The following is a 22998-nucleotide window of genomic DNA, read 5'->3' as shown; positions in this document are numbered from 1 at the left end:
ATAAAAAATGGAAAAAAAAAAAAAAAAAAGAAAGAGAGCATCAGGTTAGGACCCTCATCCCAAATAAGTGTAATAAAATCAACAATATAAGTCTCAAGTGTTGTTGTTTTGTATCCTGTAATAAGGTACAAAGTACCCTTTGTATTTGATTTCTAAACACCAAGCACCTTTTTGAACAAAATTAAAATGCCATGATGGGTCTCCATAATTCCTCTATACTCAATGCAGAGTCCCATTCAAGAAGTGAGGGCAAAAGTATGAATAACAATAGTCTCTTAGATCCACAAGCAGCTCATTCCTAACAGACAAAGTGTTTTTGGGAAAATAGAAACATCTCTGGTCTTCATTTTCCTAATTAATAAAATGAAAGTGTTAGACTAGATAACTGCTAAGATTTCCTATAACATTAATACTCTGTGATTCTTTGACTTCCAACACTATTAATCTTTAGGAGAAAAAAACTATATATGTCTCCAGCAGTTCTATTAACATAAGGAAGTTTTAATGAAACCTGAAAACAGTTAACTCATGTAAGCTAGAAAAAATTCCTGTCAACAAGGCACAGCAGAGACTGCATGTAGTTTACTAAGGAACAAAGAGGACCATAATGAATGCATGAATATACAAATAATTAACTCTTTTAAGAAGCGTCATTTGAGTTGGCATGACTTCAGCTAAAAAGTGCTGTGTATCAAGTGCTTTCACAGTTCTCCAAAGGAAGAATCTTCTGTATCAGTAAATTAACATTGCAATAGACCCTTGAATAATCAGCATCTATTCTTTGGCATGCATATCCCATGGCTAAGGCTAGTAATACTATTATTAAAACCACTCACTCAACACAAATTTCTTTCAAGAGGGCGGCATTCAAATCACGAGCTTGTTCTAACCGATGTTTATTCCAAGCAGTGATTCCTAGCCTAAATTATAGAAAGGTGGGCAAATGATTGAAGTAAATTTTCTGTAGAAGAAACTGTTATAAAAACTGGTTTTACAGAGAATAACGCATATTCCAAATATACTTAATTAGGGTGTGAGTTTATTGTTACTGGACTATAAAGTTAGATTATAAGCAAGGGTTAAATTGTATTGAGCCTGTTACCTATCACTCACAACAGTGTGGGCAATGACAGGCACATAAAGAGGATAGCTTTGAAATAACTGACTACTGGGTCTAGGCTAAACGGCCAAGAGTTGGCTGGAAGAACAAGGGCCAAAGAGCACAGATTTATGAAGAAATACAAGAGAATGAGAAGGCACACATCTAGTCCGAACCAAGGTGGGGACCCCAGAGTTCTAAATACCAGAAAGGTCCAACAGACCCTGGAACTGCAGTCTAAGGTGATGAATGGGTTTGTGGGGGGAAGATGATAGTCACAAGGAGATATGAAGGAGTCTCACGTGAGCCAACAGTATAGATTCTGAAGGCGTTGATGGCAGGAGAAACAAAATACACAGGGAAAGATAATCTCAGTGTTAAAGACAGATGTATGCCTAGAGGCCAAGAGAGAAAATGAGCTGCAGAGAGAATGCAGTAGCCTGCCAGCCAGCCGGTAAAGAAGTGAGGCTGGTTCAGCGGACGTGCGCGACCTCGCTCTGTGGACTCGTCACCCGCCCCTCCCCCTCCCGCCGCCGTCACCCAGGAAACCGGCGGCAAACGCGGGCAGACCTGAAGCTGGTTTCATGGCAGCCTCAAAGACGGCAGTTTTGGGGCCACTGGTGGGGGCGGTGGACCAGGGCACCAGTTCCACGCGCTTTTTGGTTTTCAATTCAAGAACAGCTGAACTACTTAGTCATCATCAAGTGGAAATAAAACAAGAGTTCCCAAGAGAAGGATGGGTGGAACAGGACCCTAAGGAAATTCTACATTCTGTCTATGAGTGTATAGAGAAAACATGTGAGAAACTTGGACAGCTCAATGTTGGTATTTCCAACATAAAAGCTATTGGTGTCAGCAACCAGAGGGAAACCACTGTAGTCTGGGACAAGATAACTGGAGAGCCTCTCTACAATGCTGTGGTGTGGCTTGATCTAAGAACACAGTCTACCGTTGAGAGTCTTAGTAAAAGAATTCCAGGAAATAATAACTTTGTCAAGTCCAAGACAGGCCTTCCACTTAGCACTTACTTCAGTGCAGTGAAACTTCGCTGGCTCCTTGACAATGTGAGAAAAGTTCAAAAGGCCGTTGAAGAAAAACGAGCTCTTTTTGGGACTATTGATTCATGGCTTATTTGGAGTTTGACAGGAGGCGTCAATGGAGGTGTCCACTGTACAGATGTAACAAATGCAAGTAGGACTATGCTTTTCAACATTCATTCTTTGGAATGGGATAAACAACTCTGTGAATTTTTTGGAATTCCAATGGAAATTCTTCCACATGTTCGGAGTTCTTCTGAGATCTATGGCCTAATGAAAGCTGGGGCCTTGGAAGGTGTGCCAATATCTGGGTGTTTAGGGGACCAGTCTGCTGCACTGGTGGGACAAATGTGCTTCCAGATTGGACAAGCCAAAAATACGTATGGAACAGGATGTTTCTTACTATGTAATACAGGCCATAAGTGTGTATTTTCTGATCATGGCCTTCTCACCACAGTGGCTTACAAACTTGGCAGAGACAAACCGGTATATTATGCTTTAGAAGGTTCTGTAGCTATAGCTGGTGCTGTTATTCGCTGGCTAAGAGACAATCTTGGAATTATAAAGACCTCAGAAGAAACTGAAAAACTTGCTAAAGAAGTAGGTACTTCTTACGGCTGCTACTTCGTCCCAGCATTTTCGGGGTTATATGCACCTTATTGGGAGCCCAGCGCAAGAGGGATAATCTGTGGACTCACTCAGTTCACCAATAAATGCCATATTGCTTTTGCTGCATTAGAAGCTGTTTGTTTCCAAACTCGAGAGATTTTGGATGCCATGAATCGAGACTGTGGAATTCCACTCAGTCATTTGCAGGTAGATGGAGGAATGACCAGCAACAAAATTCTTATGCAGCTACAAGCAGACATTCTGTATATTCCAGTAGTGAAGCCCTTGATGCCTGAAACCACTGCACTGGGTGCTGCCATGGTGGCAGGGGCTGCAGAAGGAGTCGATGTATGGAGTCTTGAACCTGAGGATTTGTCTGCCGTCACGATGGAGCGGTTTGAACCTCAGATTAATGCTGAGGAAAGTGAAATCCGTTATTCTACATGGAAGAAAGCTGTGATGAAGTCAATGGGTTGGGTTACAACTCGATCTCCAGAAAGTGGTGACCCTAGTGTCTTCTGTAGTCTGCCCTTGGGCTTTTTTATAGTGAGTAGCATGGCAATGTTAATCGGAGCAAGGTACATCTCAGGTATTCCATAAAACCTACCAACTCATGGATTCCCAAGATGCGAGCTTTTTACATAATGCAAGAACAACCCAGCAATTGTCTCTTAATGCGATGACACTATTCATAGACTTCGATTTTATTTATAAGCCACTTGCTGCATGACCCTCCAAGTAGACCTGTGGCTTAAAATAAAGAAAATGCAGCAAAAAGAATGATATAGAAATATTTGGTGTGTGTGTGTGTGTTTTTTTTTTTTAACATCCACAGTTAAGGTTGGGCCAGCTATCTTTGGGGCTGACCCCCTCCATTGCCATAACATCCCGCTCCATTCCCTCTAAGATGTAGGAAGAATTCAGATCCTCACCATTGGAATCTTCCATCAAACATACTCAAACACTACTGGAACAGGATTTGAGTCTCTGCATGACATATACTTGATTAAAAGGTTATTACTAACCTGTTAAAAATGAGCAGCTCTTTGCTTTTAACAGACACCCCAAAAGTCTTCTTTTCTACATAGTAGAAGATGGAAACACCTTCACTGAATGTTTGAATAGAAACATCTACTAAATTATTAAAATAGACATTTAGTGTTCTCATATCTTGGATATTTTTCTGAAAAGTATTTGCCAAAACTGAAATCCTTACAATATTTTCCATGGTCCCACTAATTATAATGACTTTCTGTCTGGATCTTACAGAAAAGCATACTTTCTTTTTTCTTCCATCTTTCCTTTTTATATTTTTTACTTTGTATGTATAACATATATGCCTATATATTTTATACACTGAGGGTAGCCCATTTATAAATTAAGAGCACATTATATTCAGAAGGTTCTAACAGGGCTGGTCTTAAGTGAACCACTATGTATATACATATGTTGGAAAACAGCTGTGTACATTATCGGGCAATGGTTATGCATAATATTTACCAGGAGAATTTTTTTCTTAAAGAGCCAACATTTAAAATTTATGTTTTATGTCCATAAAAGAAAACATACTTTATTGTGACTTCAACTATATTTCTTATCCCTTACATTTTTATTTAATTGTCTTAGCCTAAAAAAAGAAGAAACTGTGGAATACTACAGTAAATATTGTTTTCAAACACAAGCAATAATTCAAATAGTTATTTTTCTTTTGAATTAATTTTAGACATATTTTGGATCCTATTGAGGGGATAAGAGGATGTCAAAAAAGTTAAATACCTAAGTAGAAAAAAATATAGAAATAAAGCCAAGAGTCTCTTTCAGTTCAAATGTTATCAATTGTTAATAAGAAATTGCTATCTGGGATGACAAAATTATCTCTGCTTAGTATCTTATTATAACTGAAAAAAGGTTTATCATTACAAATGCCTTCCAACGAAACCAAGAATTTCTCAAAATATTTAATGTCACATATTATAAGAAGTTACCTAATAATCTAGCTTCTTAACATCAATTTTTAAAAATATCTTAAAATTACTTTGTTTTGTAGTAAACAGTGAAAAAAAAAAAAGTGAGGCTGATGGCAGTGAGAGCAATGGTCTGGAAGTGGTACCCTTCTACCTAGGTTCCCAGTGAGCTGTGGGGAGTGATCCCTTCCAGAAGTCTGCTCACGACATACAGGTTTGGGGGAAACACAAAGTTTCATTTACAACAAAGACAGAGGGGACACACATGAAAATACTTGCACATATAAAAAAGTTTGATCATTTTATAGGCCTAGTGGAAAGGACAGAAGCTGGACAGTGAGGGGTGCCTGAACAGGCCTGGGTAAAGTAGTTACTACCACCGGGGCCTGGGATATATAAACTAATAACAGCGTTAACAGCCAAAGAATGGAAAATAAAATGAAAGCACATCCATAACTGGAGGACTTCTTTTTTGTTGTTGTTGTTGTTGAGATGGAGTCTCTCTGTCGCCCAGGCTAGAGTGCAGTGGTGCGATCTCAGCTCATTGCAACCTCCACCTCCTGAGTTAAAGTGATTCTCCTGCCTCAGCCTCCCTAATAGCTGGGACTACAGGCACATGCATGCCACCATGCCTGGTTCTTTTGTGTGTGTGTGTGTGTGTGTGTTTTTAGTAGAGACCAGCTTTCACCATGTTGGCCAGGCTGGTCTCGAACTCCGGGCCTCAAGCAATCTGCCCATCTCAGCCTCCCAAAGTGCTGGGATTGCAGGTGTGGGCCACCATGCCCAGCTCTGAAGGAATTCTCCACAGGTAGTCCTGTTACTGAGGAATGCTGAGTGCTTACCAAGCCCAGAATTTCAGCTACAGCTCTAGCTTGAAAATGATAGTCAGGCTGGGTGTGGTAGCTCATGCCTATAATCCCAACTCTGGGAAGCCAAGGCAGGAGGAATGCTTAAGGCCAGGAGTTCGAGCACAGCCTGGGCAACATAGCAAGAGCCCGTCTCTATTTTAAAAAAGAAAAAGAAAAGGATACCACAAACTTCCCTAAAGATCAGTTAGAACTAGTATTAAGTAGTTTCTCAAATTTTCAGTATGGAAAGTGCTGAGGTATAGGAATGACTAAAAATCTGAAACAATTTTTTCCCCTTAAATGTGCTTGGCTATCAACAAGAAATACTGAATAAAATTCATATTTCAAGTTATAATTAAAATCCAATTTCCAAAGAGTCTTTTGCTAGAACTATTAAAATGCATCTAAACCGATGAGTTCAATTTTTATCTCCTCTATATTTTTGGCCTGCCAAAAATGCTAAAAATAAAGGTGCTAATGATTTGAGAAATGGTTAAAATATAGATACCACCCAACAAACATGAGAAGAGTCCACAAATCAGCACTCTCTGAATAAGTTAGTACACTTGGGGTTAACTGAGAAAAATTTCATTTTTAGACATGATACAAAAAATAATTTCATACAGCTTTTTAAGCTAAAATAAAATAAATCTTTCAGGAGTATAACAAAGGTTGACCATAGTCCAGAACACCATGCCTCAGCACGCAGGCCATTTAACCTGGGTGGTCTGGTCACACTGAGCTGTCACTCCACACCTTGGAGAAGCAGGGTGGTCAGTGCGACGGGCTGTCACTGCCAGCGCCACGCTGCTGAAGCTATGAGAGCGTCTCAGGGTGAGCAGCGTGGATTCCACATCCTCCCCTGCTCTCACTCTCTAACCTACCCATTTGGTTGCTCACATTTTTACTTTCCCTAAAGATACTGATGTTATTAAAAATAAGCATGAGTTCATGGAAGAGATCTCCATGGAACACTGTTAATTTTTTCATTATACCTATACAATTTAATTTAATTATAATGAATTCTAGAAAGCTTATTTCCAATGGGCAAGAGAAAGAAATGAAGCAGTTCTTATGTCCAGAATCTCCAGTGAGTTTTCAAAGGATAGAGAGTGCTCCTTTTTTTTTTTTTTTTTTTTTTTTGAGACGGAGTCTCACTCTGTCACCCAGGCTGGAGTTCAGTGGCGTGATCTCTGCTCACTGCAAGCTCCACCTCCTGGATTCAGGCCATTCTCCTGCCTCAGCCTCCTGAATAGCTGGGACTACAGGCGCCTGCAACCACGCCCGGCTAATTTTTTGTATTTTTAGTAGAGACGGGGTTTCACCATGTTAGCCAGGATGGTCTTGATCTCCTGACCTCGTGATCCGCCTGCCTCGGCCTCCCAAAGTGCTGGGATTACAGGCGTGAGCCACCGCGCCCAGCCCGAGAGTGCTCTTCTTATGTGCAGTCACACCATGGACCAGACAATACCCCAAGGTCCTGCAGGCTTTCTCTCCTTATCCATCCTTTTTTCCCTCAGCTTCTTTCTCCTCCCTTCTGCTTTACATGTATATATGTATGTATGTATTGAGTCATCTATTGCTATTTATTTCTTCCCTTCCTTCTTTTCTTTCCTACCTAGAAAAGCTGTCACAAGTCCTACTGCCTATGATAGGGAAAAGAAAAAGAAAAAGAAAAATATTAACTTTACTGCCACTGTGTCCCGTCACCCTCTTGGAGTTCTTCACAAGCTATGTGATTTGACTTGAAAGTAATTTGAAGGTTTGGGTAAATTTTCTGGACAAACAGAGTGCTTTAAAGACAAATCACCTAAACAACAATTATTTGTTTATGGTAGAAAAGGAGCTATAGACATCTTACTGCATGGACTCCTTATCTCCCCACCTCCTATTTGCTTAAAATGTCAACAACAATCAGATAGTTTCACTATGAGGAACAATTGTGTATTAGTCTGTTTTCATGCTGCTGAGAAAGACATATGCAAGACTAGGCAATTTACAAAAGAAAGAGGTTTAATGGACTTATAGTTCCACGTGGCTGGGGAGGCCTTACAATGATGGTGGAAGGCAAGGAGGAGCAAGTCATGTCTTACATGGATGGCAGCAGGCAAAGAGAGAGAGCTCATGCAGGGAAACTCCCATTTTTAAAACCATCAGATCTTGTGAGACTTACTCACTATCACAAGAACAGCAAAGGAAAGACCTGCCCCCATGATTCAACTACTTCCCACCGGGTCCTTCCCACCACACATGGGAATTCAAGATGAGATGTGGGTGGGGACATAGCCAAACCATATCAAACTGTTTTATAGTATTATTCTGGATTATTTTGGAAAGTCTGTTGCAACTAGTTATCAATACACCAAAGATATGGAAATAGCTTCATTATACAAGCATGGTCTTTATAATGGCATTTGTTTAAAATATAAGGATGGAATACATAGGTAAAGCATGACAACTGCTTCAAAATAATACAAGGGGATGTATAAAATTCCTCAAGCTGTAGACATGATTTGTGTACTTTTCTATATGTACATTAGACTTCAGTAAAATGTTTGCATATAACAAAAAGGGAAAGGGAGTAATGAAGGTTATAATTAAAACAAAATTGTCCCTGAGTCGACAACTGTTGAAGTTGGATGACGAGTACTATTCTATTCTTGTACATGCTTGCAATTTTTCATAATGAAAGATGTTTTAAAATGTTACCTAAAACCTAAGAAACTCAAGCAAATACAAGATTCAGAAGCATGGTATAAAAGCAGTACATCCTTTAAAGATAGATTCGGATGCAAAATATAGTGCATTAAAAATGAAGAATCAATTCTTCTTTATAATTTTACTGAAAGCAAATAATTTTTCATGAAAAATTCTTGGCATAATTACAAAGGAGGACTCTACAAACTAAGAAACAGAAGTGTTCTAATTCTGGTGGAAAATTTTTTATATTTTGTAGTATACTAGAATAAATTTAAGATTTTAAATAAGAGAAAGATTTTTAAAAATCTAATGATCTCCTAAAAACAGTAAATAAGTTGCTTCTGATATAAGCAAAACTAAGAGTTCTAGTACATCATATGAACTATGTTTGGATATCCTGTGCATTAATCCTACTTTATTCATTCTCTCCCCAGGCACTGACCCTCCTCTCCCCATTAGCAGTCAGTAACATTTATCAAGCACTATAGAGAAAACTGGCAGCCCAGGAAAGATAAAAGGTTAAACAGTGATTGTTTCATGCAGCAAAAAATATCTAAAAATACAAAAGCTTTCTTGGTTTTCCTAATAGAAGTCACTTATAACAGGTGCATTAAGTCTAGCAGTTAATGGAATCTGAATTTAGAAGTAATATTTTCTACTTAGTTGAACAGAATTGGTTGCACTGGAATACACCAATAAATTCATATTTGTCTTTGATTTTTCATAAAATGCTTCATTCTATTCAAAAGTGCTGCATGAATAGTGTCACACACTACAGGTATTCCCCAACTTACAGAAGGGTTGTGTTCTAAAAGCTCATCTGTAAATCGGCTTCCTAGAACTCAGATCACATTTTTTCACTGAAATAATTTTCTAAAGGGCAGTTAGGCCATCAGGCCACCCAATAGAAATCAATAAAGTCTAAATTTATTGGACCTACTGTGATTTAGTGAAGCACTGTGGTTTTTGTTTTTTCAACTAACCACTTTGAACCATTATTTATTTGGTAAATGAAATAGGGATTCTAGGACTACTACTCTCCAATGCTCTGTGCAGGCAGAGACACATATATATATGCACATACATTCTCCCTTACCCAGATCTGTGTACCAAAAGCTTCCTTACTCATCAGAGTAAGCACACTGAAGCAGTTTAGACAAAAGGCTCTTGCATTTGAAAGCTGGGGAAGTTACAGTTCTATAGCCTATTAAAGGAGCAGTGAACATAGAAGCTTCCATAGGAACTATTCCTATTGAGTCTCATATATGCAAAGCAGAGTCTTGCAGGCATTTGGTGGATTGTAACTTCTACCAGATTTATCCTCCAGAAATATGGTTTAAAAACAAATTAGCAACTTCCATAAGTCCTAGACAGAGTAATCAGGCAAAAGAAAGAAATAAAGGGCATCCAAATTGGAAAAGGGAAAGTCAAACTATCTCTGTTTGCTGATGATATGACTGTATACCTAGAAAGCCCTAAAGACTCCTCCAATAGGCGCCTAGCTTTGATAAATGAATTCCGTAAAGCCTCAGGTTACAAAATCAATGTACATAAATCAGTAGCACTGCTACACACCAACAATGACCAAGCTGAGAATCAAATTAAGAACTCAATCCCTTTTATAATAGCTACAAAATAAAATAAAATAAAATACTTAGGAATATATTTAACCAAGGAGGTGAAGAACTCTACAAGGAGAACTATAAAACACTGCTTAAAGAAATCATAGATGACACAAACAAATGGAAATACATCCCCCATGTTCATAGATTAGAAGAATAAATACCATGAAAATGACCATACTGTCCAAAGCAATCTACAGTCAATGCAATTCCTATCAAAATACCATCACTCTTCACAGAATTAGAAAAAAAAATCCTAAAATGCATATGGAATTTTTTTAAAAAGGCCCAAATAGCCAATGTAATCCTAAGCAAAAAGAACAAATCTAGAGGCATGACATTACCTGACTTCAAATTATACAATATAAGGGTATCATAACCAGAACAGCACGGCACTTATAAGTAGATATGTAGACCAGTGGTACAGAATAGAAAACCCAGAAATAAAGTAAACATTTACAAACAACTGATCTTCGACAAAGCATACAAAAACATAAACTGGGGAGAACAAAAGGCAGCAGACAGCTTCTGCAGACTTAAACGTCCCTGTTTGACATCTCTGAAGAGAGCAGTGGTTCTCTCAGCATGGCGTTCGAGCTCCGAGAACGGACAGACTGCCTCCTCAAGTGGGTCCCTGACCCCTGTGTAGCCTGACTGGGAGATACCTCCCAGTAGGGGATGACAGACAAGGGGGCTTCTCAAAACAGGGGGGTGCCCCTCTGGGATGAAGCTTCCAGAGGAAGGATCAGGCAGCAATATCTGCTGTTCTGCAGCCTCTGCTGGTGATACCCAGGCAAACAGGGTCTGAAGTGGACCTCCAGCAAACTCCAACAGACCTGCAGCTGAGGGGCCTGTTAGAAGGAAAACTAACAAACAGAAAGGAATGGCATCAGCATCAACAAAAAGGACATCCACACCAAAACCCCATCTGTAGGTCCCCAACATCAAAGACAAAAGGTAGTTAAAACCACAAAGATGGGGAGAAACCAGAGCAGAAAAGCTGAAAATTCCAAAAACCAGAGCACCTCTTCTCCTTCAAAGGATCGCAGCTCCTCGCCAGCAAGGGAACAAAACTGGATGGAGAATGAGTTTGCCAAATTGACAGAAGTAGGCTTCAGAAGGCTGGTAATAACAAACTCCTCTGAGCTAAAGGAGCATGTTCTAACCCATCACAAGAAAGCTAAAAACCTTGAAAAAAGGTTAGATGAATGGCTAACTAGAATAAACAGTGTAGAGAAGACCTTAAATGACCTGATGGAGCTGAAAACCACAGCAAGAGAACTTTGTGACGCATGCACAAACATCAATAGCCGATTCAATCAACTGGAAGAAAGGATATCACTGATTGAAGATCAAATTAATGAAATAAAGCAAGAAGGCAAGATTAGAGAAAAAAAGAGTGAAAAGAAATGAACAAAGCCTCCAAGAAATATGGGATTATGTGAAAAGACCAAATATCCGTTTGATTGGTGTACCGGAGAGTTATGGGGAGAATGGAGCCAAGTTAGAAAACACTCTTCAGGATATTATCCAGGAGAACTTCCCTAACCTAGCAAGGCAGGCCAACATTCAAATTCAGGAAATACAGAGAACACCACAAAGACAAAGATAATCCTCAAGAAGAGCAACCCCAAGACACATAATTGTCAGATTCACCAAGGTTGAAATGAAGGAAAAAATGTTAAGGGCAGCCAGAGAGAAAGGTCAGGTTACCCACAAAGGGAAGCCCATCAGACTAACAGCAGATCTCTCGGCAGAAACCCTACAAGCCAGAAGAGAGTGGGGCCAATATTCGACATTCTTAAAGAAAAGGATTTTCAACCCAGAATTTCATATCCAGCCAAACTAAGCTTCATAAGTAAAGGAGAAATAAAATCCTTTACAGACAAACAAATGCTGAGAGATTTTGTCACCACCAGGCCTGCCTTACAAGAGCTCCTGAAGGAAGCACTAAACACGGAAAGGAATAACCGGTACCAGCCACTGCAGAAACATGCCAAATTGTAAAGACCATCGATGCTATGAAGAAACTGCATCAATTAACAGGCAAAATAACCAGCTAACATCATAATGACAGGATCAAATTCAAACATAACAATATTAACCTTAAATGTAAATGGGCTAAATGCCCCAGTTAAAAGACACAGGCTAGTAAATTGGAAAAAGAGTCAAGACTCATCAGGGTGCTGTATTCACGAGACCCATCTCACATGCAAAGACACATACAGGCTCAAAATAAAGGGATGGAGGAAGATCTACCAAGCAAATGGAAAACAAAAGAAAAGCAGGGGTTGCAATCCTAGTCTCTGATAAAACTGACTTTAAACCAACAAAGATGAAAAGAGACAAAGAAGGCCATTACATAATGGTAAAGGGATCAATTCAACAAGAATAGCTAACTATCCTAAATATATATGCACCCAATACAGGAGCACCCAGATTCATAAAGCAAGTCCTTAGAGACCTACAAAGAGACTTAGACTCCCACACAATAATAATGGGAGACTTTAACACCCCACTGTCAATATTAGACAGATCAACGAGACAGAAGGTTAATAAGAAGGATATCCAGGACTTGAACTCAGCTCTGCACCAAGCGGACCTAATAGACATCTACAGAACTCTCCACCCCAAATCAACAGAATATACATTCTTCTCAGCACCACATCGCACTTATTCTAAAATTGACCACATAATTGGAAGTAAAGCACTCCTCAGCAAATGTGGAACAGAAATCACAACAAACTGTCTCTCAGACCACAGTGCAATCAAATTAGAACTCAGGATTAAGAAATTCACTCAAAACCGCACAGCTACATGGAAACTGAACAACCTGCTCCTGAATGACTACTGGGTACACAACGAAATGAAGGCAGAAATAAAGATGTTCTTTGAAGTCATTGAGAACGAAGACAGAACGTACCAGAATCTCTGGGACACATTTAAAGCAGTGTGTAGCGGGAAATTTACAGCACTAAATGCTCACAAGAGAAAGCAGAAAAGATCTAAAATTGACACCCTAACATCGCAATTAAAAGAACTAGAGAAGCAAGAGCAAACACATTAAAAAGCTAGCTGAAGGCAAGACATAACTAAGATCAGAGCAGAACTGAAGGAGATAGAGACATAAATAACCCTTCAAAAAATCAATGAATCCAGGAGCTGGTTTTTTGAAAAGATCAACAAAATTGATAGACCGCTAGCAAGACTAATAAAGAAGAAAAGAGAGAAGAATCAAATAGACGCAATAAAAAAATGATAAAGGGGATATCACCACCAATCCCACAGCAATATAAACTACCATGAAAGAATACTATAAATTCCTCTATGCAAATAAACTAGAAAATCTAGAAGAAATGGATAAATTCCTGGACACATACACCCTCCCAAGACTAAACCAGGAAGAAGTTGAATCTGAATAGACCAATAACAGGTTCTGAAATTGAGGCAATCATTAATAGCCTACCAACCAAAAAAAGTCCAGGACCAGATGGATTCACAGCCAAATTCTAACAGAGGTACAAAGAGGAACTGGTACCATTCCTTCTGAAACTATTCCAATCAATATAAAAAGAGGGAATCCTCCCTAACTCATTTATGAGGCCAGCATCATACTGATATCAAAGCCTGGCAGAGACACAACAAAAAAAGAGAATTTTAGGCCAATATCCCTGATGAACATCGATGCAAAAATCCTCAATAAAATACTGACAAACCAAATCCAGCAGCACATCAAAAAGCTTATCCACCACGATCAAGTCAGCTCCATTCCTGGGATGCAAGGCTGGTTCAACGCAGGCAAATATATAAACGTAATCCATGACATAAACAGAACCAATGACAAAAACCACATGATTATCCCAATAGATGCAGAAAAGGCCTTCGACAAAATTCAATAGCCCTTCATGCTAAAAATTCTCAATAAACTAGGTATTGATGGAACGTATCTCAAAATACTAAGAGCTATTTATGACAAACCCACAGCCAATATCATACTGAATGGGCAAAAACTGGAAGCATTCCCTTTGAAAACCAGCACAGGACAAGGATGCCCTCTCTCACCACTCCTATTCAACATAGTGTTGGAAGTTCTGGCTAGGGCAATCAGGCAAGAGAAAGAAATAAAGGGTATTCAATTAGGAAGAGAGGAAGTCAAATTATCTCTGTTTGCAGATAACATGATTGTATATTGAGAAACCCCATTGTCTCAGCCCAAAATCTCCTTAAGCTGATAAGCAACTTCAGGAAAGTCTCAGGATACAAAATCAATGTACAAAAATCACAAGCATTCCTATACATCAATAACAGACAAACAGAGAGCCAAATTATGAGTAATCTCCCATTCACAATTACTACACAGAGAATAAAATACCTAGGAATACAACTTACAAGGGATATGAAGGACCTCTTCAAGGAGAACTACAAACAACTGCTCAAAAAAATAAAAGAGGACACAAACAAATGGAAGAACATTCCATGCTCATGGATGGGAAGACTCAATATTGTGAAAATGGCCATACTGCCCAAGGTAATTTATAGAGTCAATGCTATCCCCATCAGGCTACCACCGACTTTCTTCACAGAATTGGAAAAAACTACTTTAAATTTCATATGGAAACAAAAAAGAGCCCACATAGCCAAGACAATCCTAAGCAAAAAGAACAAAGCTGGAGGCATCACGCTACCTGACTACAAACTATACTACAAGGCTACAGTAACCAAAACAGCATGGTACTGGTACCAAAACAGAGATATAGACCAATGGAACAGAACAGAGGCCTCAGAAATAACACCACACCTCTACAACCATCTTATCTTTGACAAACTTGACAAAAACAAGCAATGGGGAAAGGATTCCCTATTTAATAAATGGTGCTGGGAAAACTGGCTAGCCATATGCAGAAAGCTGAAACTGGATCCCTTCCTTACACCATATAAAAAATTAACTCAAGATGAGTTAAAGACTTAAATGTTAGACCTAAAACCATAAAAACCCCAGAAGAAAACCTAGGCAATACCATTCAGGACATAGGCATGGGCAAAGACATCATGACTAAAACACCAAAAGCAATGGCAACAAAAGCCAAAATTGACAAATGGGATCTAATTAAACTAAAGAGCTTCTGCACAGCAAAAGAAACTATCATCATAGTGAAGAGGCAACTTACAGAATGGTAGAAAATTTTTGCAATCTACCCATCTAACAAACAGCTAATATCCAGAATCTACAAAGAACTTAAACAAATTTACAAGAAAAAAACAAACAACCCCATCAAAAAGTGGACAAAGGATATAAACAGACACTTCTCAAAAGAAGACATTTATGCAGCCAAAAGACATATAAAAAATGCTCATCATCACTGGTCATCAGAGAAATGCAAATCAAAACCACAATGAGATACCATCTCAGGCCAGTTAGAATGGCAATCATTAAAAAGTCAGAAAACAGGTGCTGGAGAGGATGTGGAGAAATAGGAATGCTTTTACACTGCTGGTGGGAGTATAAATTAGTTCAACCATTGTGGAAGACAGTGTGGCGATTTCTCAAGGATCTAAAACTACAAATACCATTTGACCCAGCAATCCCATTACTGGGTATATACCCAAAGCATTATATATCATGCTACTATAAAAACACATGCACACGTTTATTGTGGCACTATTCACAATAGCAAAGACTTGGAACCTCCCAATGTCCATCAATGATAGACTGGATTAAGAAAATGTGGCACATAAACACCACGGAATACTATGCAACCATTAAAAAAGGATGAGTTCATGTCCTTTGCAGGGACATGGATGAAGCTGGAAACCATCACGTTGTGTACATGTACACATTTTATATATGGTGAGAGATCCCTATCTCTCACCATATATAAAAATTAACCCAAGATGGATTAAAGACTTAAATCTAAGACCTGAAACCATCAAAATTCTAGAAGAAAACTTAGGAAAAACTTCTGGGCATTGGCCAAAACAAAAAATTTATGACAAAGATCCCAAATGCAAATGTGACAAACACAAAAATAAATAAATGAGACCTAATTAAACAAAAAAAACTTCCACAAGACCAAAGAAATAATCACCAGCGTAAACACACAACCTATAGAATGGGAGGAAATATTTGCAAACTATGTCTCTGACAAAGGACTAACATCCAGAATCTAAAAGGAACTCAAACAAAAGTCAGCAAGAAAAAATCAAATAATCCCATTAAACAGTGGGTAAATGACATGAACAGATATTTCTTAAAAAGAAGATATACAAATGGTCAACAAACATGAAAGAAATGCTGAACATCAGTAATCATCAGGAAAATGCAAATTAAAACCTCAGCGAGATACCACCTTGCCCTAACCAGAATAGCTATTATTAAAAGTGAAAAAACAATAGATGTTGGTGTGGATGTGGTGAAACAGGAATGCTTATATGCTGCTGGTGGGAATGTAAATTCGTATAACCTCTATGGAAAACAGTCTGGAGATTCCTCAAAGAAATTAAAATCCAATCCAGCAATTTCACTACCGAGTATCTACCTAAAGGAAAAGAAATCATTAAATCAAAAAGACACCCAGATGTGTATGTTTATCACAGTACAATTCACAATTGCAAAGATATGGAATCAACCTAAGTGCCCCTCAGCCAATGAGTGGATAAAGAAAATGTTATTTTTATATATATATATATACACACACACACACACACATACATATATACACATACATATACGTATGTAGACATATATGTATATACACGTGTGTACATATATACACGTGTATATATGTACGTGTGTATGTGTGTGTATATGATGGAATACTACTCTGCCATAAAAAAAGAAAGAAATAATGTCTTTTGCAGCAACTTGGATGAAACCGGAGGCCATTATTCTAAGTTAAGTAACTCAGGAATGGAAAACCAAATACTACGTGTTCACACTTATAAGTGGGAGCTAAGCTATCAGTATGCAAAGGCAGACAGAGTGGTATAATGGACATGGGAGACTCAGAAGTGGGGAGGTTGAGAGGATGGTGATGGATGAAAAACTACCGATTAGAGTACAATGTCTACTACTCAGGTGACGGGTACATTAAAATCCCAGACCTCGTGACTATACAAGTCATCCATGTAACCAAAAACCACTTGTACTCCTAAAGCTATTAGAATAAAAAAAAGGATGTAATCATTAAATGAAAGCATAAAGAAACTAAAAAAAGAAATTTCCTAATAATCACTTTTAATATATATTTTTAATTGTTTACAAACTCAAATAAAATATAGATTACATTTGTGAACTATGTGTGCGCATTCAAAGCTATAACAATCTCCCCTCCCCAACTGCAGAGATGAGGGGCCTGAAGGGCCTGAACAGCAGCTAAAGCAAGGGCTCCTTGAAACCAGCAACAGGCCCTCCCTCCGCCACAGGGAGATGCCAGCAGTAGCAGTAGGCCATGGAACCAGCATGCAAGGAGTGGGCTGCTTCTATTGGTGGTCTACTTTTCTACTCCACCAAACGTATCTATATTTCACTGCTTTGAAGATTTTTTTAAGCCACAAAATTGTTTTCATGGATGCAAAAAAAAAAAAAGAATGTAAAAAATAAGAGCTAAAATAACTTCACATGCATACACTTTCTCATATGCCTATTCATTTAACAATTTGAAAGAAAAATACATACAGCTATTCTTCTTGAACCCTGGAGGCGGAGGTTGCAATGAGCCAAGATTGCACCGCCACACCACAGCCTGGGTGACAGGGCAAGACTCCGTCTCAAAAAAAAAAAAACAAAAAACCTAGCTATTCCTAGCTATTCTATTATTCAGGCCCAATCCCAATGTATAGTTGCTTGCTTTTTAAGTTCAGAATTTTATGAGTATGCTTCAGTTATGCAGTGTGACCATTATAAGATTTTAAATGTATTTTTATAAAGCCCAGATCCAGAAATATGACATGACTTTCCAGAGACCACTGTGCAATCATATCAAAAACCAAGTAGTTTCCTCCCAAATTCAGCTGAGGTCTACTCCACTTGCCTGCATAGGTGTTGGCCTTGTTCAGAAGGTCGGTACATGCATGCATATCAGCAAAAGCCCGGATTCCTAAGCAGTTGACAGGGTGAAGCTGGGATTCCAAAAATTCACAACAAGTCTTCTTCACATCCTGTAACTGTAAGAGACCAGCTGCTGGGAGAAGTACCTGCAACACACACATCAATATTCTTAGGCACTTGGGTGGAAAAACACTGTCTCTTTGACCACTTCTACACAGGACACAAGATGTTCAGCCATAGTTTATTATCTGCGTCCATACCCCCATATTCCCTAGAAAACAAATATAAAAATTATTTTCAATAACAATGATGACTCTTCACATTCCCCATAATTTCCATGTAATCTTTCAAAGGCCTCTTCTTCTTGGTCAGAAGAATATAAGATATCAGATCTTATAAGATTAATGGTTTGTTTTATAAGCATAAACAAAATGTTCCTTTGACTTCTAAAAACACAAATTCTTAGCTGGGCATGGTGACTCACACCTGTAATCCCAGCACTTTGGGAGGCCAAGACAGGAGGGTCACTTGAGTTCAGAAGTTTGAGACCAGGCTGGGCAACATAGCAAGACCTCATCTCTACAAAAAATATAAAAATTAGCCTGGTGTGGTGGCACGCAACTGTAGTGCCAGCTACTCAGGAGGCTGAGGTGGGAGGATCACCTGAGCCTGAGAGGTCGAGGCTGCAGTAATCTGTGATCACCCCACAGCACTCCATCCTGGGTGACAGAGTGAGACCCCATCTCAAAAACAAAACAAAACAACAACAACAAAAACCCGTAAATTATTAGGATGATAGGGGGTGCTATGATTCAATGAAAATGGTTTTGTTCTCTTAGTTCAAGCAGTCATGCGCTTCAGTGATTTGTGGGGAAGGAGTGGCCCCAGAGTAATCTGTATCACAACAAAGCCTCATTTTGCTGAAGGCCTGTTTTTCCACTGTATGAGTATCATAACAACTGCTTTCCTTACGGGGTAGAACAATTTAAAGTTCAACAACAGTCTCTACCTATAAGCAGTTTCTCTAGAATGTAATATATGTGCTAACAAGGAAAATGTAATAGGTGATTATCTAATAACTTTTTAATTTGCATTTTTATTTGAGTAACTCCAAGCAATTTTATATTAATTATATGTTATTCTGTGGGACTGAAACACTATCTTCACTATAAATACTATATCCAACACTACAAGTGCTTTTCAAATAAGTCAATAATAGAAAAACATTTTTCCTTGTAAGTGAATTATTACAGTGCTATATAAACGACCATATTTGAAAGTCAAATTAAGGAGAAAAACTTCAAAAAAAGGTTATTGAATTCTGGTGATCCTTTATAAAAGCCAAAGAAACCCCACAAAAAAACCTTCAACTATTCGAACAATGGTAAATTTTAGAAAAGACTACATTAGCATTAAAAAAAGACCTAAGTTCCTTCAGAAATTGACTTTCATATATGCCACACTGCAGCCCAAAGACAGAAAAATAATAGTGGTTTATGACTATATGTTATGACTTTCCTAAATCTATGGAGTAAGTCCTAAACATAGAAAAAAAAGACATCATTCACATCTCTCTGTAACAAACTTCTTACCCTCTTAAAGGAAGCACGGAAGCTTTAACTCCTGAACCTAAAGGTTCAAGAAAAAATAGAAACAGTATCTAGACATAAGGCCTTTTCCTTCTGAGTTTAAGAAAAATAGGTCAGGTGTGGTGGCTCACACCTGTAATCCCAGCACTTTAGGAGGCCAAGGCAGGTGGATCACTTGAGGTCAGGAGTTTGAGACCACCTGGCCAACATGGTGAAAGCCCAATCTACTAAAAATACAAAAAATAGTTGGGTGTGGTGGCACACACCTGTAGTCTCAGCTACTCAGGAGGCTGAGGAAGGAGAATCACTTGAACCCTGGAGGCAGAGGTTGCAATGAGCCGAGATCACACCACTGCACTCTAGCCTGGGTGACAGAGAGAGACTCTGTCTCAAAAAATAAAATTAAAAATAGAAAATAAAGTATAAATAACGTTACAGCCAAACTTTTTGCATGATATGTATAGTAGGTTTCATTACGTTATGAGAATGAATATCCACAGAAGGCTTTAATTTGTTGATAATTTTCAAATTGCAGGTTTTTCCATGCCAGTGTAATTGCGCTCTGAAGCAACATAAAGTGCGTTCCAAGATGCTTAACAGTACAGCCATTTAATTCAGCAAACTAAATTTCTACATATAGTTTAGAAAGTGGTCTTCAGTGTAATATTCAATCTCTGTGAAATCTGCACAAATAGTATGATCACCCCTCTAATTAGCATTTTCCTAGAGAAAACAGTATAATACTTAAATTGTTTGGTCACACAGAACGATGAGGAAAAGTGGTTGGGCAGAAAACAGGCTCACTTACACATTGTTGGTGGGAGCACATATTGGTCCAACCTCCATGAAGAACAATTTGTTTATTTCAAATTCAAAATTACAAATGCACATGTCCTCTGACCCAGCAATTTAACCTATAGATATGCTAACATATGCATAAAATCTCACATGCACAAGATATTCATTACAGCATTATTGTGGCTAATAGAAGTTAGAAAATAGCCTTTAATGTCCATCATAAGGAGACTGATCAAATAATTGGAATCATCCATTCAATTGCAGTCATTCAAACGAAAGAGGAAACTAATAAATGAGATAATTTCTAAAATATATTCCTGAGTGAAAAAAAAATTAGTCGTTGGTATATTATGCTAACGTATACACCCCCCCCACACACACACATATATGTGTGTGTAGCAGGCTTTTTAAATTTCATTTTGCTTTATTGATTTCAACTTAATCATTACCAAGTTCAGATCTACTGTATTAGGAGACCGAAATTCATAAAATTGTAGATTCTCCTATCTGGAAGGGGCATAACAAGTCATCTAGGTAGAAATATAAAAGTTACTTCAACAGTGGTCCATGCGGCTAGATTATATTCACATATAATGTTTATTGATGACAGTGAAAAGTGGTTACATGCTTGACAAATATATACTAAACATAAAATAAATGTAAGTCAAATGTACAAAAAGTTTGTTCATATTTTTCTTTTGTCAGTAAATCTTTTGAAATTGCCTTGGTTTTATGATGTAGTTTTACTAGAACTAAACTTCAATAGCTCATAATTACGTAATTAATTATATACAGCTTCAAAAGCAATTACTAATTGACCCAGCTTGATAACATGACGCCTGGTGACCATCAGTCACTCATAATGAAAACAGGAAAACAGCTGGGGCCACATCAACTCCTAGCTTATTTTGTGTGTCAAACAGCCACTTAAAATTTAAAATGCTCTGACTTCAGATGAACCACATCCCATGATCAAAACCACTCAAACAGCTGTCACCCTGCAAGTTGAATGTCTTGAGATCAAATCAAATCAAACCTTCTAATTTGTGTGATGAAGAAACCACACCCTTGAGGGGTTAAACGGCTTGACCAAGTCATACAGCGAGTCATGGAAAGCTAGGGATATAATCAAATTGGTCAACTCTTTGGTCTACTGTTCTAATACCTTCAACCCCCAATTTAGGTGCAGAATGGAAGTATTTGTATAATTTCTAAATCTCCAACACTGTCCTTTTCATGAAGAATAATAAAGACAACAACCACTTCAACAATGCATTATTGCAGTTGCTTCCATTTACTGAGTAATTACTACATCAGGCACTGTGCTAAGCACTTGTCAGACAATAATATCTCATTATCTCCATCATACACAAGTGAATACAGAAGGTAGGAGAAGTTGGGTAACTTGCTAAAGGTCACACACCTGGTATGGGACAGGCCAAGCCTGCTATGAGAGCAGTACTAACCAAAATGTGCATAATGATTTTAGATGACATACAGATAAACTTCTTGCATTAATAGTTTAGAATATAATTTCAGGGCAGGCTTGGTGGCTCACACCTGTAATCCCACCACTTTGGGAGGCTAAGGTGGGCAGATCATTTGAGGTCAGGAGTAGGAGTTCAAGACCAGCCTGGCCAACATAGCGAAACCTCGTTTCTACTAAAAATACAAAAATTAGCTGGGCATGGTGGTGCACACCTGTAATCCCAGCTACTTGAGAGGCTGAGGAAGGAGAATCGCTTGAACCCGGGAGGCAGAGGGTGCAGTGAGCCGAGATCGCACCACTGTACTCCAGCCTGGGTGACACAGTGAGACTCCATCTCAAAGAAAAAAAAAAAAGAATATAGGTTCATAGTTAGAAATATATTTTTTAAAGTTATTTTCCATTTATTTCAATAATACAATAATATAAACATTCCTTCTCAAGTAAACTTATTTAAGCAAAAATTGACTCACTGTAGAGAAAAACATTAAAAATTTAATAGCATCAGCACTTGTAGAATATAGCAAAATCTTGAAGCTGGCCCACAAATGATTACAAGTCATCAGAATTTGGAAAACCCTGATTTAGGAGATCAGATTTAATACTCTAATCTTTCAATATGTAATATAATTCTGATCCTGTGGTTTTACATATCACTGAAAAAGAAGAATGTGCTTTAATCTGGAGCTATCATAATCCCATGGCTTATTTTCTACTGAAGTGGATAAATTGTACTATTGGTAACAAATGTGAGAAACACCTAGCAATCTAAAGAGGTGATTTCTTAATTTGCTATTTAGGTCACAAAAATATCTTGGGCATTGTAACTAAAAGGTCCAATGAATAAATTTATGTCTTTGAAACTTATTTTCTGAGCTCTCTAAAGCAAAGGAGCAGCTGAACAGTGCTGCTTCTCATATGAAGTAGAATTACATTGATACAATAACCCCCAGCCACCGTCTAATGGAAATTTCCATCTAGTGCAGAGTTGCACTAGTGTTAACCCTGAGATTGATTAAAAATAACTCCAAGGCACTCTATGATCCTGAAGTATATTCCAAAACATCAAAGATGAAGCAATTATAATTTGATATATATTTTGAATGTTAATAATATTTTCTAAGAATCTAAGAGTGATTAAATTCCATATAGTGTATATACTGAGGGAAGGCCACACTCCAAAAGCCAAAATATCTCTC

General features: G+C 38.1%; 2 protein-coding genes across 5 annotated transcripts in view; one reads left to right on the top strand and one right to left on the bottom strand.

Annotated features, from left to right (window-relative positions):
• Positions 1-22998, bottom strand: part of KLHL2 (kelch like family member 2) — a 114923-nt gene that overhangs the window by 41826 nt on the left and 50099 nt on the right. For all 4 annotated transcript variants that reach the window (XR_008524855.2, XM_002815268.4, XM_054554673.1 and 1 more), the window contains one exon: positions 17910-18072. Coding sequence is in view for 3 of the 4 variants with exons in the window: in XM_002815268.4 (XP_002815314.3) it covers positions 17910-18072 (163 nt within the window). In the remaining variant the exon portion in view is untranslated. The remainder of the gene's footprint in view (positions 1-17909; positions 18073-22998) is intronic.
• GK3 (glycerol kinase 3) lies at positions 1625-3536 on the top strand. The gene has a single exon (XM_002815271.5). It carries the CDS (start codon positions 1684-1686, stop codon positions 3343-3345), a length of 1662 nt encoding a protein of 553 aa, XP_002815317.4. The 5' UTR covers positions 1625-1683; the 3' UTR covers positions 3346-3536.

This window comes from Pongo abelii, chromosome 3 (assembly GCF_028885655.2).
Source record: "Pongo abelii isolate AG06213 chromosome 3, NHGRI_mPonAbe1-v2.0_pri, whole genome shotgun sequence".
NCBI lineage: Eukaryota > Metazoa > Chordata > Mammalia > Primates > Hominidae > Pongo > Pongo abelii.
Note: the sequence above shows the minus strand (reverse complement) of the source record. Positions and strands in the feature narration are given on the sequence as shown.

Coding starts and splice junctions, on each gene's coding strand:
- GK3 (XM_002815271.5), top strand. CDS start 1,684: ATGGCAGCCTCAAAGACGGCAGTTTTGGGGCCACTGGTGGGGGCGGTG.